Consider the following 17003-nt stretch of genomic DNA (forward strand, 5'->3'; position numbering starts at 1 on the left):
GCTGTGAAATATCTAGGACCCAGGGGAATCCTAGCTGTCACCAGGCTGCACTGGCCAAGGCTGAGGAAACCCAGGGAGTTAGGGAGGTGTTATCCATCACAAAGGCCTTGGCGGTACCCGGTGTGAGGAAGGCTAGCACTTCAGGAAGCAAAATGAAGTGGCCATAGCCTGCAGACCTCTGACCTAATGGAAACCCTGCTGGGATTTCCCTCTGTGCCCCCTTTTGGGTCCTCCCACACATGCACACCGTTCCAGGCAGTCTGCTCTGCACTCCTCGCTCGTTCTGCAGGGGCAGGGTCCACACCCTCAGCAGCACGGAACAGGTATTGTCAAGGCTCCAAGCCTGAGAATAGCCAAGGCCACAACAAAAGTCAGAACTTAAACACATTCTTCTGGCTCAGCCTTTAGTCGTAGAAAGTGGAAATCCCAACAACCTCTCCTAGAAACACAGGTCAGTCAGTGATAAGAGTGTGGGTTCTGGAATCAGACCTGGATCGGAATCCAGCTCTGTCGCTAACAAGCTGTATGACAGTGGGCCAGTTGCTGAACCTCTCTGAGCTTCCATCCACTGCCATGAAATAAAGTAATGATACCACAGCTGATATTCAGTCCCCGGTACAGCTGAATTGGTCGTTAAAACACCACAATACTTCCAAATTGATTGTAAACGAAGAATCATGGGCCTTGGGCTCCCCCACCACATCCCTAGCTTTTCTCCTGCCTATTCCCCTTGATCCAGTAACTGAGGGGTTAACTCTTGGCAGGACAGAGACCTACTAAGTCTTTGGTCTAGCACCAAGGCCAGCATCCACTTTGATTGGCAATGCTCACGTCTGAATGGATTGTTAGATATTTTTAATGGCAGTGGTCATCTGTGGGATTAAGTAAGATGATACAGACAAAGGACTTGGCAGAGAGTTTAGTACATAGTGAAGCAACTCAGTCAATGTCAACTGTTTTTGCTTTACACATCAAACCTAAAGGCTAAGGCAGGATCAAGATCAGGGTCTCAAGTTTTATAAGCAGGTGAAGATGGGTTATGCTTGGCAGCTCAGGAACAGTCAAGACACCTGAGATGATTCATGGGCGAGGCTGCATGGGTGGTCGTACCTGGTTTAAAGAGCTAGAGCAAGACCAACATGTCCTGCTTCACCAACTGCCGCTTGCCTGCCTTCTCTGGTCACCTGGGATTCCTGGATCCCATGCTGATTCCAGGGTGGGGGACCAGGAAGTCAGGGGCAGCCACACTCTGGCCCTCTTGCAGTTCAGAGGAGCTTCTTTTTGCTTTCATGATTACCAGCTCTACTATGTCTTGACCACCTCAGAGTCAGAGAAGCTGTTCCCAACAGGCTGGGCTTTGCCTTTCTCATGGCTTGGAGGATCAGCAAAGAATATTCCAAACCAAGGTTTCTGCACTTAAGGATTTGAAAAATCTTAAGGAGAGGCACTATTGTTTTCTGGCTAGGAGTGTGGGTTCTGGAGCAGATTGCTTGGGTTCAAATCCCAGCTCTGCCGCTTTACTAGCTTTGTGACCTTGGGCTAGTCGCTTAAATGCTCTGAGCCTCAATTTCCTCATCTGGTATATGGGGATCATAATAGTATCCATGTCACTGTGAACAGGGGTGAGTTTTTGCCTATCCCTAGGTCTCCGGGGCCCACAGCAGAGAAGGTGCTCAGGAAGTGACAGTGTCAGGGCTTTCGAAACACCTGTTCCTGTGAATCATCAGCCAAGGGGCCAAGGAGGTGCCAGCTAACTGGAGGCCCAGGTACTGCTGTCATCCTGTGAGGGCTCCAGAGAGAAGACAGCCTGCAGCCGGGAGAACGCCACCGCAAAACAGGTTCCAGAGGGAATGGGACAGTTCCTTTAAAAAAAAAAAAAAAAGACGTCGGCTGGTTCCTCCCCAGGGAGCCTGGCCCCGGGGGTTTTGTCCACCCTTGGCTGGCCTGTCCTCATCCCCCATCGTCAGGACCATCTCAACTTTTGCTCTTTGGCCAGTTGCCGGGCTTCTTCCCGCCGCGGCGCTTCAGCATCCCAGCTCCCATTGGACCAATCCCCAGACGCCCCGCCCCACTTTTGACAGCGGCCTAGGAGTCCCTCCCCCGCACGTGGCTCAGTCGGGGAGCGACCTGCTCTCCTCCCCCTACCCCCCCAAGCCCAACCCCCCCAAGTCGGAATCAAAGGGTTCCTTCCCGCCTCCTTGGGTCAGGAGTTCCCAGCTGCCAGAGCAGCCAGGGCAGCCCGGCCGGGCTTTGGGGAGACCCCCAAGTGCAGGGAAGAGGTGTTCCCGGGGCCCTGAAACCTTCCAGACCCACTCAGTGTAAACCGCCTCGGGCTTGTGTCAACATCCGAGGCCGGAGACTGGAGACTGGCGGCGGCTGGGGACCGGCTCCGTCTGCGGGACGGGAAGGTGGGAGGGTGGGGAAAGGAGGGTCCGCGGGGCAGGCAGCGGGACCCTCTGGAGGAGATCCCGAGCGGCCCCCCTGGGGTGGGGGGTCCGTGAGCAACAAGCAAGGCCTGTCTGGAGAGGACGGGCGTTAGGGGCTGTCGGGGGCCCACGACGAGCGTGGGGCCAGGTAGGGCTGCGCTCGGGCGCCCCCCACCTCCGCCCGGTCCCGCGGTGCAGCGGGTGTGCTGCGGGGGCGATGAAGGCGTGGGCCGCCCCCCCCCCGCCCCCCCAGCTCTCCCCAACCCCGCTCCGCTACTCGGCAGCTCCTCCTCGCCCTCCTCCCGTTTCGGGTGGGACACGGAGGGGGTCCCATCTTGTGACTCATCCCCTCTTCCATCCCCACCCCCGGCTGGGGCCCTGGAAGGGAAGGGCTTAGAGACTCGGCTGTGGCTCTCCCGTTTCCACAGCAACCGTGCGGTTGTTTTCGCGAATCCACTTCAATCATCACTTTTGGCCCCAGACGGCGGCCCGGGCCCTGAACCCCAGGGCGGGGCACCGCTGGGGGCACAGCACCCCTCCGGCCCCCGCCGCCACTTCCTCGCGACTCGGAGAAGGTCAGCGCGGGCGGGCGGGGCGCGCTCGGGCAGCCGGGCCTCACTGGCCATCCCGTCCCCACCTGAAACCCCGCCTGCCACTCCGCCCCAGCGGAGCCAATCAGCGCCCGACCTGCCCGGGGTGAGGCGGGGCTTATGCAAATCGTGTCGCCTCCGAGAGACATAGTGATACAAGAGCTGGGAGGCGGCTCCGGAGCGGACCTCGGAGAGCCTGGCCGCCAGCCCGCGAGCCAGTCTCGGTCCTCGCGGCCCGCCGAGGCTCACGGCCATCCAGCGACCCGGCGAGCGGCCTCAGGTAACGCGGGCGGGCCGGGCAGAGGCTCTTGTCCCCTCCCCCTCCACTCCCCGTTCCCGCTCCCCTCTCCTGCCCCCCTTGACTCCCGGTTCCCCCACGGCGTCTGGGGGGCCGCCCCTGGGCAGGGGATTCCCACCCCGTCCAGGTCCCTCGGGTGCCAGGGCGGGAGGCACAGCCGCCTCCTTACCCCCAGCTCAGGTAAGAACACCCCCTGCTCTGACCCCCAGCACACACACCCACACCCACACGCACACACACACCTAGGGGTGTGCTCGAGGAGGCACCGAGCACCCTTCCTCTCTGGAGATGGGTAGTGGCCCAGCATCACGGCAACCTCCCACCTCCACGGATAGCCCCCACCCACACCATCCGGTCCCACCAGCAGCTAGCTGTGCACTTCACATCACCAGGCCCCTGCCCCCCAAGACGGCCCCACCTCCACAGAGGGCCTATTCCCACCTCCCGTTGTCCCTCTCACTGTCCCCACCTCCCACCCCTCAGGCGGACAGAGCTCGCAGCATATTTGGGGGAGGAAAGAAGCTCCCCCCCCTCCCAGTTCTCCTCCTCACGCTCTCTCAACAGCAACACCCCCGCCCCATGGTCCCAGGGCTAAGCAGAGGCCCCCTGTTCGGATGAGCCAGGGGCACCACCCCCCAGCACACCAGTCTGTCCCTGCTGCCAAGGTCCCCACTGTCCCCTCTCCCTTCACCCCTCACAGGCGCCAAGTCCTCTTATTCTACCTCAAACATCTCTAATTTGGATCCTCCCTGGCCCTCTTGTGCCCAGCCGCTCCCTCTCTGTGTTCCTGCTGTTCCACAAGGACCTGCCAAAGCTCCATGTGGACTGTGTCACTCTATTCCCTAAGGTGGCCTGAATCTGGAAGGCAGAAGAGCTGGGTTAAAGCTTGCTTTTGCCTCAGCTGCTGTTTGCCTTTGGCCAAGTCACTTCCCTCTCTGATCCTTCATGAAATGGGGAAGGGGCAGGACAGAGGGTGGATCGGAGGAGCTGATCTCGAACGGCCTTCCAACGCTGACACGCTCTGGCTCTGTGGCTGAGTACGAGCAAATGGGACCATTGCACTATTACCCTGAGCCATGAGGACATTTCATAGAAGGGGCCCAAGGGCGTTAGTCCTCACCAAGGGGACATGGCTCCTTACCCGGGCCTCCCCCTCGCACATGCTCTCCAGGCCTAGGCCCCTTCTCAGCTGCTTTTAAGTCCCTCCCAGGCCACCAGCCCATGTGGCATGGACACGCTTTGTTTATCATGCCCTGCCCCTCGGTGAGAAGGAGAGGGAGAAGACCTGGCTGCTGCCGCTATGGCTGCTGCTTGGAGGAGAGCAAAGGGAGGAGAGGAAAGAGAAAATCTCCTGACCAGGGAGCTGTTGTCGCCATGGCAACCGTCTCAGCACCAGCTCCTCTGAAGCTGGGTGAGGGTGTGGGATTATCGCCTCCCTCAATCCCTCCTACCCTCACTGTCACTTCCTCATTCGAAGCCCACGAAGCCCACGACCCTGAGCTCTGCCCTCTGGAAGGAGCCTCTGAGCACAAAGGGGTGGTGGCTTTGGGGGGGGGGCAGTGCCAGCCTCCCTCAGAGCTGGAGGGCAGCCCTCCAGAGGTGGGCAAAGAGGCCTGTCCATGTCCTGCAGGGCAACAGCCCCAACAGAACATGCCATGCCCCCAAGGCCTGGGCCTTGTACTGATGGGCTGTGGTTGACCTTGGGCGACCCCATCCTTTCCCCGGGTCTGGGTTCCATTGTCTCTGAGCTGGGCGCAGTGGCAGGAGACTGCCGCCATCCCAAGGAGGAGGAAGGGGCTTCTGTCCCCTGGAATCCACCAGGGGACATTCACTGAACGTCTCTGTGTTCCAGACACGGCCTCTGGGGCTCTGCAGGCAGTTTCATGCAGGTACCGAGGGGAGAGCGGGACCGGTGTGGGGCAGCTACGAGAGGGCACACCTTGGGACCATGGGAAGAGGGCTTTTCTCACTCTCCCAGTGCACTTGGTTGTACGGGGAGGCCATGAGCCCTTTGCCATTGAGCAAAAGACTTGAAGAACTTTTTTTTTTTTTTTTTGGCTTGGGCCGGGATTTCATACAAAGATCTCTCCCAAATCAGGTTCCATTCTGGAATTCTAGGGCACCAGGTGAGGGTCAGAGAGTTCTGGAGTCTACGCACTTGTGGGGCTCAGGTCCACAGCCCTCAAATACTGGATCCGTGCTGCTGACTGTCCACTGTCCAGGCGGGGGGAGGCTGATCATAAGGAAGGCCCTTCAGGCCTAAGGAGAGAGCCGCACCAGCCCAGATGGAAAGAAAGGGTATTAGGGGAGGGGAAGGCAGCTATGCGAGAGGGAGCCAGGTCCTGGCCTGTGAGGACTAACTGGGAAGCATGTAGTTGTGAGGGGAGCAACAGGAGGTAAGGTGGGCACCTGTCCAGATTTTACAGGGTTCTAGAGTGTGAGGGGCCTCATGGGCATGTGCACCTCTAGCCTATGTCATACTTCTGGCCAAAACCAGAAATGGCCTTGCTTCAAAACAGGGAAATCAGAAGAAAGGCACTCCCTCTGAGGCAGCTGAGCCCAGGGGCATGGCTTAGCCTGCAGCATTGCAGCAGGAGGCTCTCAGTCCCTAGGCTGTGCCCCCGGCCCTGACGATGGGGAGACAGAGGACACGGTGGAGGTTCCAGGAGTGCTTCAAAGGAAAGAACAACAGAACTTGGTGCCAGTTGGCCCTAGGGAAAAGCAAGAGGGGAAACTAAAGGTAACAAAGATCACATTTCCCCCTTGGGATGAGGGAGGGGAGGAAGGAAAGGTTGATGCAGTGGGACAATGGCCGCAGGTTGAGGGTGTCTGCTTGTAGATGAGTGGAGTCAGGGGAGCTGTTGGGTCACCCCCAGGGATGGATATTTCCTAGATGTCAGATACGGTGGCCTGGAGTTCAGTAAGAGGCCAAGAGGGAGAACAGAGCTAGGGTTTTCCCGGAAGGCAGGCAGGAGTAGGGAAGGTCTATTCTGGATGAGAGGAGCCATAATTTGGAGAGGGTGGCAGGGATTCAGCTTGGGTGTTCATCTGGACTCTTCCACTGACCTGCTACGTAACTCCGAGCCAGCTTTCTCCTTTCTCCAGGTTCCAGTTTTCACTAAAATAAGGAAATAGCTTAAAGGGACTGCCAGCATCCTTGTGCCCAGTGTAGCTGTCCTGGACTCCACCTCCAGGTTCCTGAAGATGGTATGCCTCCCCCTCCCTGGCTTCTCCTGGGAGCATGGAGGATTCCACATCCTCTGGGGGTGGTAGGTAGAGGAGAATGTTGCTACTCCTGCTGCTACTTGATCTTCCTCAAGGCCCCGTGGAGGAATCTGAGGCCCAGAGATATCCTATAACTAACTGGAAGCCACCTAGCAAGGGAGGGGGCATGGAAGAGACCAATCTCAGATCTGGTTGTTCAGGGCACTCCTAGCAGTAGGGATGAGAAGCCACCATGCTGGCATGCAGCGGGCTAAGGAAGTGGAATCCTTCTGCTGGCCCGACAACTTCCTTTTCCAGAGTATCTTCATGATTGGTTACCCCGGGGTCAGAGTCTGGTGCCCTTCCAGAGAGACCCCAGACAGGTCAAAGTTACCTCTTGGGCCATGTCCTAGGAATCTCAGGCTTCCTAGGAAACTCAGGATATTCCTCCCATGGAGGTCAGACGAGAATGTCCACCTTCAGGGCCTGGTAGGGCCTCGCTCCCGATATATCCTGGGGAGGTCCTATGCCTCCTGCAGAAACTGCCTCCATCACAGGCTACACAAGCGGCTTCTGTTCCAGTGGGGAACAGAACCTGCTTCTCAGCAACACCACCTCCAAATCTTTTTTTTTTTTTAAGATTTTATTTATTTATTCATAAGAGACACAGAGAGGGAGAAGCAGGTTCCCTGTGCCTGATGTGGGACTCATTCCCAGGACCTCGGGATCATGACCTGAGCCAAAGGCAGATGAGCCACCCAGGTGCCCCCATTCAGCCCCAAATCTAAGCATCTGCCTCAACTTCTCTGTACACCCCCCACATTCAGTCACCAACCCAAGCCTTGCCACCACCTCTCCTAACATGTCTCAATCCATCCACGTCATCCCACGGCCTCTGCCCTAGTGTCACCATCTCTCACCTGAACTATGCAGCAGGCCCATCTCTGCTCTCCATCTTCCCACCACTCGGCCGTCTTGCATACTGTAGCCAAAGGAAAAAATTCTAAACACATTCCTTCTCTCTCATCCCTGCACCTAGTTCAGGACCTGCTGCTGAAAGCGTCTGTTTGTGCACTGAATGCTATCTTCCTAGCCCTTGCTTTAAAATCCCTATGGGTAATGGCCAAGCCCCTTAGCATGGATGGAAGGCCCTTGACAATCAGCCAGCCACCTCTTTGACCCAAGTATGAGTTACTGAAGGTTGGCCCGTATCTACTTTATCCCCATCATGGAACAGGACTAGCACCCACAGTCAGCCTCAATAATTGCTCAGGGACTGAATGACTAATGAAAAGCAGGATGAGTCAAGGCCTTCAATGCGACTAGGACTTCTATTTGTACAGAGGAAGGAGGGAGAGAAGCTTCCTGCTGGGGTGGCTCCGAAAGCCTCGAGGGAGAACTTGGGAGATAATGCCGGGGGGGACACATGAGGAACTTTCCTCAGGTCCCTGGGTGGAGAAGAGCCTGCAGAGGCGGCTAGGGGCTGAGGGGAAAGCTCTAAGTTGCAAGGAGACGATTAAGACTCTGTTCTAGGGGTGTGGGGAGCTCTGGCAGGTGTACGCGAGAGAGGGAAGGTATGCAGGAAGACTGTGCATCAATCAGCACCATCAGGGAGAAGGTGGGGCGCTGAGACCTGGGGGCGGAGATCCTAGGTGCTGGGAGAGGAAACCAGCTGTGAGGAGGGGGGTGCTGCTGTGGAGAAAGGAGCCCTTGCCATTGTGGGGTGCCCGTTGATAGGGGGAGAGATTCCCGTCTGTGTTGGGGCCGGGAGGCAGGACCTCCTACGGAAGGCGTGTAAACCATAGGGCCTAGCTCTAGGAAGGTGGGCTTGTTGAGGGCGGTGGTGACACACCCTGCTGTGGAAGGATGGATCCTGGCTGTGGAAACGTAGGGTTTGTTATGGGAGGGGTTGTTGTGGAGAAAGGGAACCCTGTCCTATGGGGTCCTGGGGGATCGCTGCTGAGGTGAGGGCCTTGCCCTAGATGGAACTGAAGGAGGTCCTGCCCCCCAGGCCCTGCCATGGGGAAGACCAACAGCAAGCTGGCCCCAGAGGTGCTGGAGGACCTGGTTCAGAACACCGAGTTCAGCGAGCAGGAGCTGAAGCAGTGGTACAAGGGCTTCCTGAAGGACTGCCCCAGCGGCATCCTTAACCTGGAGGAGTTCCAGCAGCTCTACATCAAGGTGGGCGGGCCGGCGGCGGGGGCGGGGCCAGGGAACTCCAGGGGGCGGGCCGGGGGGCGGGGGCGGGGCCAGGCAATCGAGGAGGCGGGCAGGGACAGCAAGGCTGGGGCTTCTCCCCAACGTTCCCTCCACGTCTTAGTTCTTTCCCTACGGCGACGCCTCCAAGTTTGCGCAGCACGCTTTCCGCACCTTCGACAAGAACGGCGACGGCACCATCGACTTCCGGGAGTTCATCTGTGCCCTTTCGGTCACCTCCCGCGGCAGCTTCGAGCAGAAACTCAACTGGGCCTTTGAGATGTACGACCTGGATGGCGACGGGCGCATCACGCGCCTCGAGATGCTGGAGATCATCGAGGTGCGCTGGGGCTGATCCGGGGAGGCCAGGTTGTGCTGGGGTGATGCCCCTCCTTGTCTTCGAGGCAGATCCTCTCCAGTCCTCTCCAGGCACCCTCCTGTCGGCCCTCAGGAGCATCCTGGATGCACTCCACCTGTCCCCACACCCCGCCTCCCAGGACCCAGTGGCTAACTAGCGTTGGTTGGGTGCACAGTGTAGGACAGACCTTGTACTAAGTGCTTTGCCCAGCAATCCTATGGGGTAGGTACTAACAGAAACCCCATTTTACAGAGGAGGAAACATAGCAAGTGATGGTTCCTGATTCAAATCCAAGGAGTCTGACTCCAGAGCCTAAGTTTCGAACTCATTATTTTTTCACCGAATATGTATTGAGTGGCTACCTTGAGCCAGGCACTGTTCAAAGTTCCTGCTTAATTATTTGGACACTCTTTTAGTGAGAAGATTTAAAAGCAACAAGAAAAAAACCTGTGCTATGTCAAACAGAAAGTGTTATGAAGAAGAGAAGCAAAGTAAGGGGAGGGAGAAGGATGGAGGAGCAGTATATGGGGTGAAATGTGAGCAGCAACCTGAATAAGGTGAGGGAGCAATTATGTAAATGTCTGTGGGAAGAGTGTTCTATGCAGAGGGAACAGTAAATGCAAAGTCACTGAGGTGAGACTGTTTCTGCAAGTGTTCAAGGAGTAGCCAAGAGGCCAGGATTCAAGAGAAGTGAATGAGGGGAGAGTGGTAGGAATTAGTCAGACAGGAGCCCAATCACTTAGCTTCTCACAGTCTGGGATTGAGACTTGACTAAATGGGAAACCATTTTCCCATTTCCCACCAAGAATAGCTCTCTATTCTTGGTGTGGAGAACAGACTAAGGGTGCAGGAAGGCAATAGAAGCAGGGAGACCAGTTAGGATGCTTCCACTGCAGGCCAATCAGGAGCTGATGGGAACAGCAACTCTGGAGGAGCCATGGAAGTGGTTGGATATTGGATATGGGACCTATTGCAAAATTTGGGCCAACAAGTTTTGCTGAAGGATTGGACATGAGGGAGAGTTAAGAAAGGTGTCGAGGTTTTTTTTTCCTGAACAACTAGAAAGATGAATTTGCTACTTACCAGGACAGGGAATGCTACTGGAAGAGCGGGTTAGAGGTGAAAAGCTGGGTTTTAGACATGTATGGGAAATACCCATTAAATATTCAGTCTTAATGACCATACATCACCTTCTAGTAGCTTCACCATCTCCCAGTGTTCGCCTTGCCCATCCCCGGCCCCTTCATTCATCACTGATCATCCCTGCCAGCTGTCAGTGTTCACAGTTCCCCCTGTGCCCCCCACCCTTACCAGGCTATCTACAAGATGGTGGGCACTGTGATCATGATGCGCATGAACCAAGATGGGCTCACACCCCAACAGCGTGTGGACAAGATCTTCAAGAAGATGGACCAGGATAAGGACGACCAGATCACTCTGGAGGAATTCAAGGAGGCGGCCAAGAGTGACCCATCCATTGTACTGCTGCTGCAATGTGACATGCAGAAGTAGAGGCTGGTGAGGGGCAGGGCCCCTGGCCAGGAGGGGCGTGGCCACCTCCCAACCCGCTGATCTCTCAGGGGGAGGGGTACTCTAGCCTCACTCTCTGGCCCACCCACCCCTCTGCCCAAGCCCTTGCTCCCCTCAGTCAAGATCCTTGAGGGACCACCTCACCCTGGAAAAGAGACAGATCCTCAGGTATTCTGTGGTCTAGCCCCACCCCCACTCTTGGCCCAGAACCAACATCCACTGGGCATAGGGAGTTGGCTTTTGCCCCAAGAGGCAGGATTGAGGAAGGGGGGCTGAGGGTCTGCTTTGGAATTCTGTTCTTCCTGGGATTATGCTTTACAGGATGTGGTCTCACAGATCCCAGTTAAAGGGCCAAAGTGGGTCTGTCCTTTGCTGAGGACCTAAATTCCTTGAAGGTGGTCTCTGCCCTGCCCCCTCGACTCTACCTGGCCCCTCCGGCCCCAGCCTTTGGAGCATTCATTCAGTTCTTTCTTCACTTAACATTTATTGAGCACCTGTTTGATGCCAGGCACCTCTAGGTGCTAGGGTTATGGTAGTTTACAAGACACATTCTGTGCCCTCTGGAAGCTCCTAAGGGAAATGAGGCAATCTTCCAGTGGTCAGAGTCTCAGATGGGAACGTCCCACACAGCTGAGCAGAGGGTGTGCTAAGGCCAGTTAGTTTGAAAGGAACTATTAAATCTTTCAGCTCAGCTCCACCCAGAGCGGCAGAGGGATGAAATGAAAAGTATTTGGGTGTCTAGGAGTGGAAGGTTTGTGAAAGAAACACTGATATTTATGTAATACTTATTTTTTTAGCACCCTTTAAAAGAGCTAAAGTCATTTTATTAGTTTAGGATATTAAAGCATACTTTATATTACTGGGTTTCTTGTAAAATGGTGAAATGAATGTAGAGAATGCTAACTTGGGGGGGCGGTGAGGGAGAGCTGAGAAAAAAAAAAAGAGGGAAAATACCAGCAAACTTACCAACTAACACTTTTTTCTTATCAGACTAAGTCCCGAGGTGTCACCATCAGCAGCTTCTGCTGCTTCCTTTTTAATGACCTTTTTCAATTCACTGAGTAACTATCCTGCACTTGCCCTGGTTGGATGCTGACTTCAGAAACAGAAAACAAAAAACAAAAAACAAAAGTAAGGTTTGCTGAGCCTGAGACAAGGGTAGCTTCCACATCTTGGTAGTTCCTTTCTGGATTTGGTCTAGTTTCAAGGGTGGGCTTGTTCTTTCTGCTATAGAAACAGAAGGAGCTAGGAGAAGAGGACTGTTTAGGTTGCCAGACTGCGTTTATGGGACCAAATGCCTAAAAATGTGCTGGGGACATGCTCTTTCTAACCCCAAATCCTCAGCCTGCCAGGTAAATTCATCATCTTCCAGGTGCACTCACTGGCTTTGCTTTCTGCTTTCTGCTTTTGGTCAATGAGCTATACAGCTGCATGCTTTGACTGCCAGAAAATTAATCTTGCTTCTTCAAGCCTTTCACTTTGTTTCCTCCTGTACTTGTGATCAGAAATTAGCTTCGATGTACAGTGACAGATTTCCTCTTGAACTGCTGATGAAAACAGTCTAGCACACAGGTGCTGTCAGCCCAGGGTAGGAGCAGGGAGTGATCACTGAGTCAGCGGTGAGGGATTGCATCTCCGGGAAAGAGACGTGACGTCTCTTCTGAGTGCTCATCTGTCCTCCCTCTCTGCAGGTGGAAACTCTTGGGGACTCTGATCTTTGGTCCCAAACTCCCTTGGACCTTCCTTCTTGCTGCCCTTGGAGTTAGCAAGGCCACTTTGTTGCCACTCTCTTTCTATCTTCTGCCTATGACTGGCCATGTGGTAAGGCCGGGAATTCATATCATCAGGCCGTAACCAGCAGATTTTTATCCAGTAATGCCTCAAGGAATGTTCCATTGCTCTAAAGAGCTGGTCATTAGATGTTCTTGTGCTACCAGTCAGCACCGCAGACACACAGATACTCTACAGTCTGGCTCAACTGAGACTTCTGGTAAAGGCTTTTTACAAAATGGGATTCCTGCCCCCCCCCCCCCAAATGTTGAATCTAACCTAACTCACAATCACACAGAACTTCAAAGCTTTCAAAGGCCTGCCAACTACTCCATCTCATCCTATCCCCCAGCCTGGGGAAATAGAGATTTTCATTCCCTCTCTCCAGACTTGGGAAGTGAGGTACAGAAAGTGGGAATCTCTTGTGAGATCAAACGGTCGGGGATGGCACGGTGCCAAGACTTGAACCCAAGGCTCGAGGAGGGTTTCTTCCTTTAGAGTCTCTCCCTCCTCATCTCTCTGACTCAGAGTCATACAAAGTTGACTGTGGGGCCAGCTAAGTTTGTTTTGGTCTTTGACAAGCTTCCTGCTAAGAAGTTTCTGAGGCGGTGGTCTTCCAAAAAGAAACAGGAGCTTGATTGAACTCCCAACATTTTCAAGCACTTTCCGTCTGCTTCTGGGCAGCTCTGCTAACAGGTCAGTGCTGTCCTGGGAAGCCTCTGCCTCAGAACCACAGAAGCATCTTGCACTGTCTTTACCACCATATTCCTCCCCAGGAGAACTATTCTTGTTTTTCTTCAGCTGGTGGGCAAGTCCTACTCATGAGAGCATGTTTGATAATTCCAAGCTTTTAGACATATGCCGTGGGCGATATTTGCCAGTTAGGCCAAAGAGTCTCAGACAGCCCAGTGGTGTGAACACATAAAGCCAGGCTGGGAACCAGGACCACCATCTTCTTGATGGGAGGAGGCCACAGGCAGGCCAGGCCTTGCTCCCACATGCTTCTGGATGTCCCAGGCACTGTGTGCTCGGGGGCTCCTGTGGTAGAGCACCAGCCCTGCTTTGAGAAGAGAGGCAGGCCTCTGATCCCTGTGCCACCTATGAGTGACTTGCCATAGAGCACAAGGTTAGGAGTCATGGAAGCATGACTCGCAGACACACAAAAATACATAGACCTTGAAAACGATGATATATTCAAACTCTCCTTTTGAAGTTTTGTATCTTCTTGCACCAAGTCCGAATTGAAAGGTTCCAGAATCTACCTCCTAACTGCATTCTATCCTCCCTCAATCTTTTGGGCTAATTGATAAGCCCCCTATTTTTTATCTCTAAAAATCATCAACAAGGTCTACGTCCGATGGCTGCTCCAGTCCTTTGAGCTGTAGTCAGGATAATATAACTTGCCTCTGAATCCAAACTTAAGAAAAAGGAAGCCCATAAGCAAAGGTACTGAATCTTTTCCTGCCAATTTCTAGAGGTAGAAATTCATCCTGCTACAGAGAGAGAGAGAGAGAGAGAGAAGAGAAAGCAAAGATAGAGAGTGAGAGAGCACACTGGCATTTCTACAGGGGGTAGTAAGCTGACGCTGTAAATATTTTTACACAAAAATTTACTAAAGCCACAAATTTTCCTGAAGATCCACACTGGGTGAGGTTTTGTTCTGACATTAGAGATCACTGTGGAAGAAAGAATACATTTCCTACATATTTTATTTATCATTTTTGAAAAAAAAATTCTTTAAATCCTACAGTTGCAAAGTTTCAGAAAAATATGGAATTTTCTTCCTGAAATTTTCAAGGGTTTCTTTTACTTTTGCCAGAAGGCGGGGCAGGACTGGGCCTCCCAGGGTGTAGGACCCTTCCTGCTTGGTGGAGGGGAAAAGCGGAGCTGGGTGGCAGAGGAGGGCATCCCAACTCGTTTTCTAGTGCGGCCCCCTGTCCCCTCCACATGTGCTACTCCTGGCTGTGGCCACAGTGACTGTTCTCACTGTTCAACCTTGTGCTGTATGGTGTGTTTTTCACTGACCGTGAATAAAAGGTGTGACCATGCTGAGGGCTCTTACTCTTCCCTAAGCTGAGATAGGGCTGGGGTGTGGGACGGGGGGAGAAGAGGCCTGCGGGCAGCTCAACAGTGGGGCTACCTCAGTCACCTCCTTGGGACTGAAGGCCTTGTTCCAGCAAGGACTCTGGTTGCGTGGAACAGAGACCCGCTCGAGCTAATTCAAAGAAGGGGGTGGGCAGATTACAAGGGACCCTGAAGAGGAAAAAATCAAGAATGACTGAGCCTCGAAAGAACTGGAAATGGCAGCGGGGCCTCTCCCTTCTTCACTCTGGGCCTCTCTCTTCCCTTTGGCAATATTTGCATCTGGCATTTGTTCTTTCCTCAGTTTCTCTTCAGACTTCCTTGATTTCCCTTCAAAAAGTGGCTGCGTCCCCAACTCTTATCAAGACTTTCCAACAGCTGACAACTCCCGTCTGCATCAATTAGTTCAGTTCTCAAGTGCGCGAATCTGATTGGTTGAGCTTGGCTTATGGGGGGGCCCTTGGTCCATTCATCCATCAATGACCTGATGCTGATATGTGGGCCTGTGGGCAGAGCTAATTTAGGGCAGACAACATTGGACTTAGTTTCTCCCCCTGTCCAGTGGAAGGCGTCATTGAGCCCAAACGAGTGGACGGCAGGGAGTGGGGAGAAAAGCCAAGAGCCAGGATTACAATTAGGCCATATGATGTCTGTTGTGCAAATTAGGAAAAGTCACCCTTCTGAGTGTAAACAGCCTTGTAAGTATGCAGCTGGGCCAGTGGATAGCACCTTTGGCCTAATGAGAAAAGTATACCCCTTCTTCTGAATAAATACAGCCTGCCGTGGTGCACAGGTTGGCAAGTGGAACAGATCTTGGATTTCAGTCCCACCCGCCCTGCTGGTCAAGGGGGTTGTGTAGTGCGTGACCTGGTCCACCATCCACAAGGAGACCAGCCCAGGCCCTGTGACCTCCCGGAATGGCATTAGTGTTGACGTGTTTTTCTTAGAATGCCACCCCCCACCTGCCGTGGCCAGCGAGGCACTGTTTGTTGCAGGGAGTTGGGGGCAGTGGCAGCTGGAGGTGACTGCTTCCTCCTGAAACACTCAATTGCATTAACAAGGATTTTCTCAAGGACGCTTGGAGGGGGCCAGTTTCCTTGGCAGGAAGCAATTAGGACAGAGGAAGGAGGCTGACCTGGCCTCAGGGCAGCCATAAACCTCAGGAGGTGACTCTGGAGCCCAAGAACTTAGGGCTGCTGTTCCCAGCCAAAGCCTCACTGAGGGGGGGGGGGAGTCTTGCTCCCTGCCTACCTTGGGGAGCACAGGTCCTGGGTTACCATCTCCTGAAAACTACCCTCCTGGCCTTCATCACCTCTAACTCAGGTTGGTCTACCTCCTGCTTCCAGGCTTGCCCTGGGTGCCATCCGGCTGTCCCTAAGGAGCCAGAGTGATGTTCCCAAAGTGCAAGTCTGACCATGTCAACTCTCCAGAATCTCCACCCCGTTCCCTCCATGTGATGAGCTCCTTAAAAGTCCTTCAAGGTCCTTCATGATCTGCCTGACACCGGCTGACCTCTGCAGCCTGTTCTCCCTCCCCACCACCATCCTTCACCCTACATCTGAGCCACCCTGTGTTGCCCTCCATTTCCCTAAGGCATCTCTCACGCTTCCGTGCTTATCCACAAGTCATTGCCTCTCCCTGGGCCACCCATTCCCTGTCTCAATGATGTCCTTCTCTGCGAAACCCTCCCAAGCCTCAAACAGTTGACCCTTCATGTGGACAAAGTCCATCATAGCTACCAAACAGCTTTCCATGTGATTCCCTGTCAGCTCTGCCAAGCACATGTTTAAAGTCTTTTTTTTTTTTTTTTTAAGACACGGAAATGAAGGCTCAGGGAATGGCAAGTCTTCAACTTGAACTCGACTCTTCTCACATCAAGGCTATTGCTTATTGTGTTTTCTGTGTGGGGAGAGGGGGTCTGGAGAAGGGTAAAGAGAGGCTTCATGGAACAAGTGGCTTCTGCTAAAGACCAGCCAACAGGACCAGGCTTGCTGGGTCAGACAGCCCCGGATAAGCAGTTCAGGGGCTGGGATCCTGGAGTCATGTGCGGAGGGCTGTGTTCCCAGCTCATCCACCTGCAGAGGAGCTGAATGAACCCTGAGGGGAAGTGTTGGCGGAAGTGCAGCATGCAGAGAGCCAGGGAACCCCTGCACCAAGCCAGTGGTCAGGGTGTGACAGAGAAGACAGAGACAGTGGCCAGAAGCCTAAGAGGGTGGAAAGGACAGTCTAGGATGGAGTTCTGACCCTTCCAAACAGGGATCTAGGGAAAGTTCTTAAAGGAACTGAACCCAGAGTCAGACAGGATCCTTAGACAGAGGCCTACTCATGTCAGTGTGAGTAAGAGGACTAGATTAATCGAGACTTGTTTGGTTTCAAAGGAACAAAACCCAATTCAAATAAGCTCAAGCAAAAAGGGAGGCTTATTGGCTCCCATAATTGGGAATTTGGGTACTGCTGGATCCAGAGGCTCAGTGTTACATCCTCTCCCCCTCTCTGCTTCTGCTTCTCTGTCTTGGTGACCTCACTGTCTGTTCCAGAGGGCTTCTCCC

The 17003-nt window shown here is 53.9% G+C and overlaps 1 protein-coding gene across 2 annotated transcripts; it reads left to right on the top strand.

Moving 5' to 3' along the window:
• The first annotated feature begins 3137 nt into the window (after positions 1–3137).
• On the top strand, positions 3138–14420 carry HPCAL4 (hippocalcin like 4). Of its 2 annotated transcripts, none has more exons than XM_025419824.3 (4): positions 3138–3296; positions 8530–8699; positions 8839–9054; positions 10387–14420. In XM_025419824.3, the coding sequence occupies exons 2-4, from the start codon at positions 8538–8540 to the stop codon at positions 10582–10584; spliced, it is 576 nt and encodes a 191-aa protein (XP_025275609.3). In that variant the 5' UTR covers positions 3138–3296; positions 8530–8537; the 3' UTR covers positions 10585–14420. The 2 variants fall into 2 exon arrangements, with proteins under 2 accessions (XP_025275609.3, XP_048950279.1); XM_049094322.1 differs by having other exon boundaries at positions 3166–3296; positions 8501–8699.
• Positions 14421–17003: the final 2583 nt, after the last annotated feature.

Source organism: Canis lupus, chromosome 15, assembly GCF_003254725.2.
Source record: "Canis lupus dingo isolate Sandy chromosome 15, ASM325472v2, whole genome shotgun sequence".
Classification (NCBI taxonomy): Eukaryota; Metazoa; Chordata; class Mammalia; order Carnivora; family Canidae; genus Canis; species Canis lupus.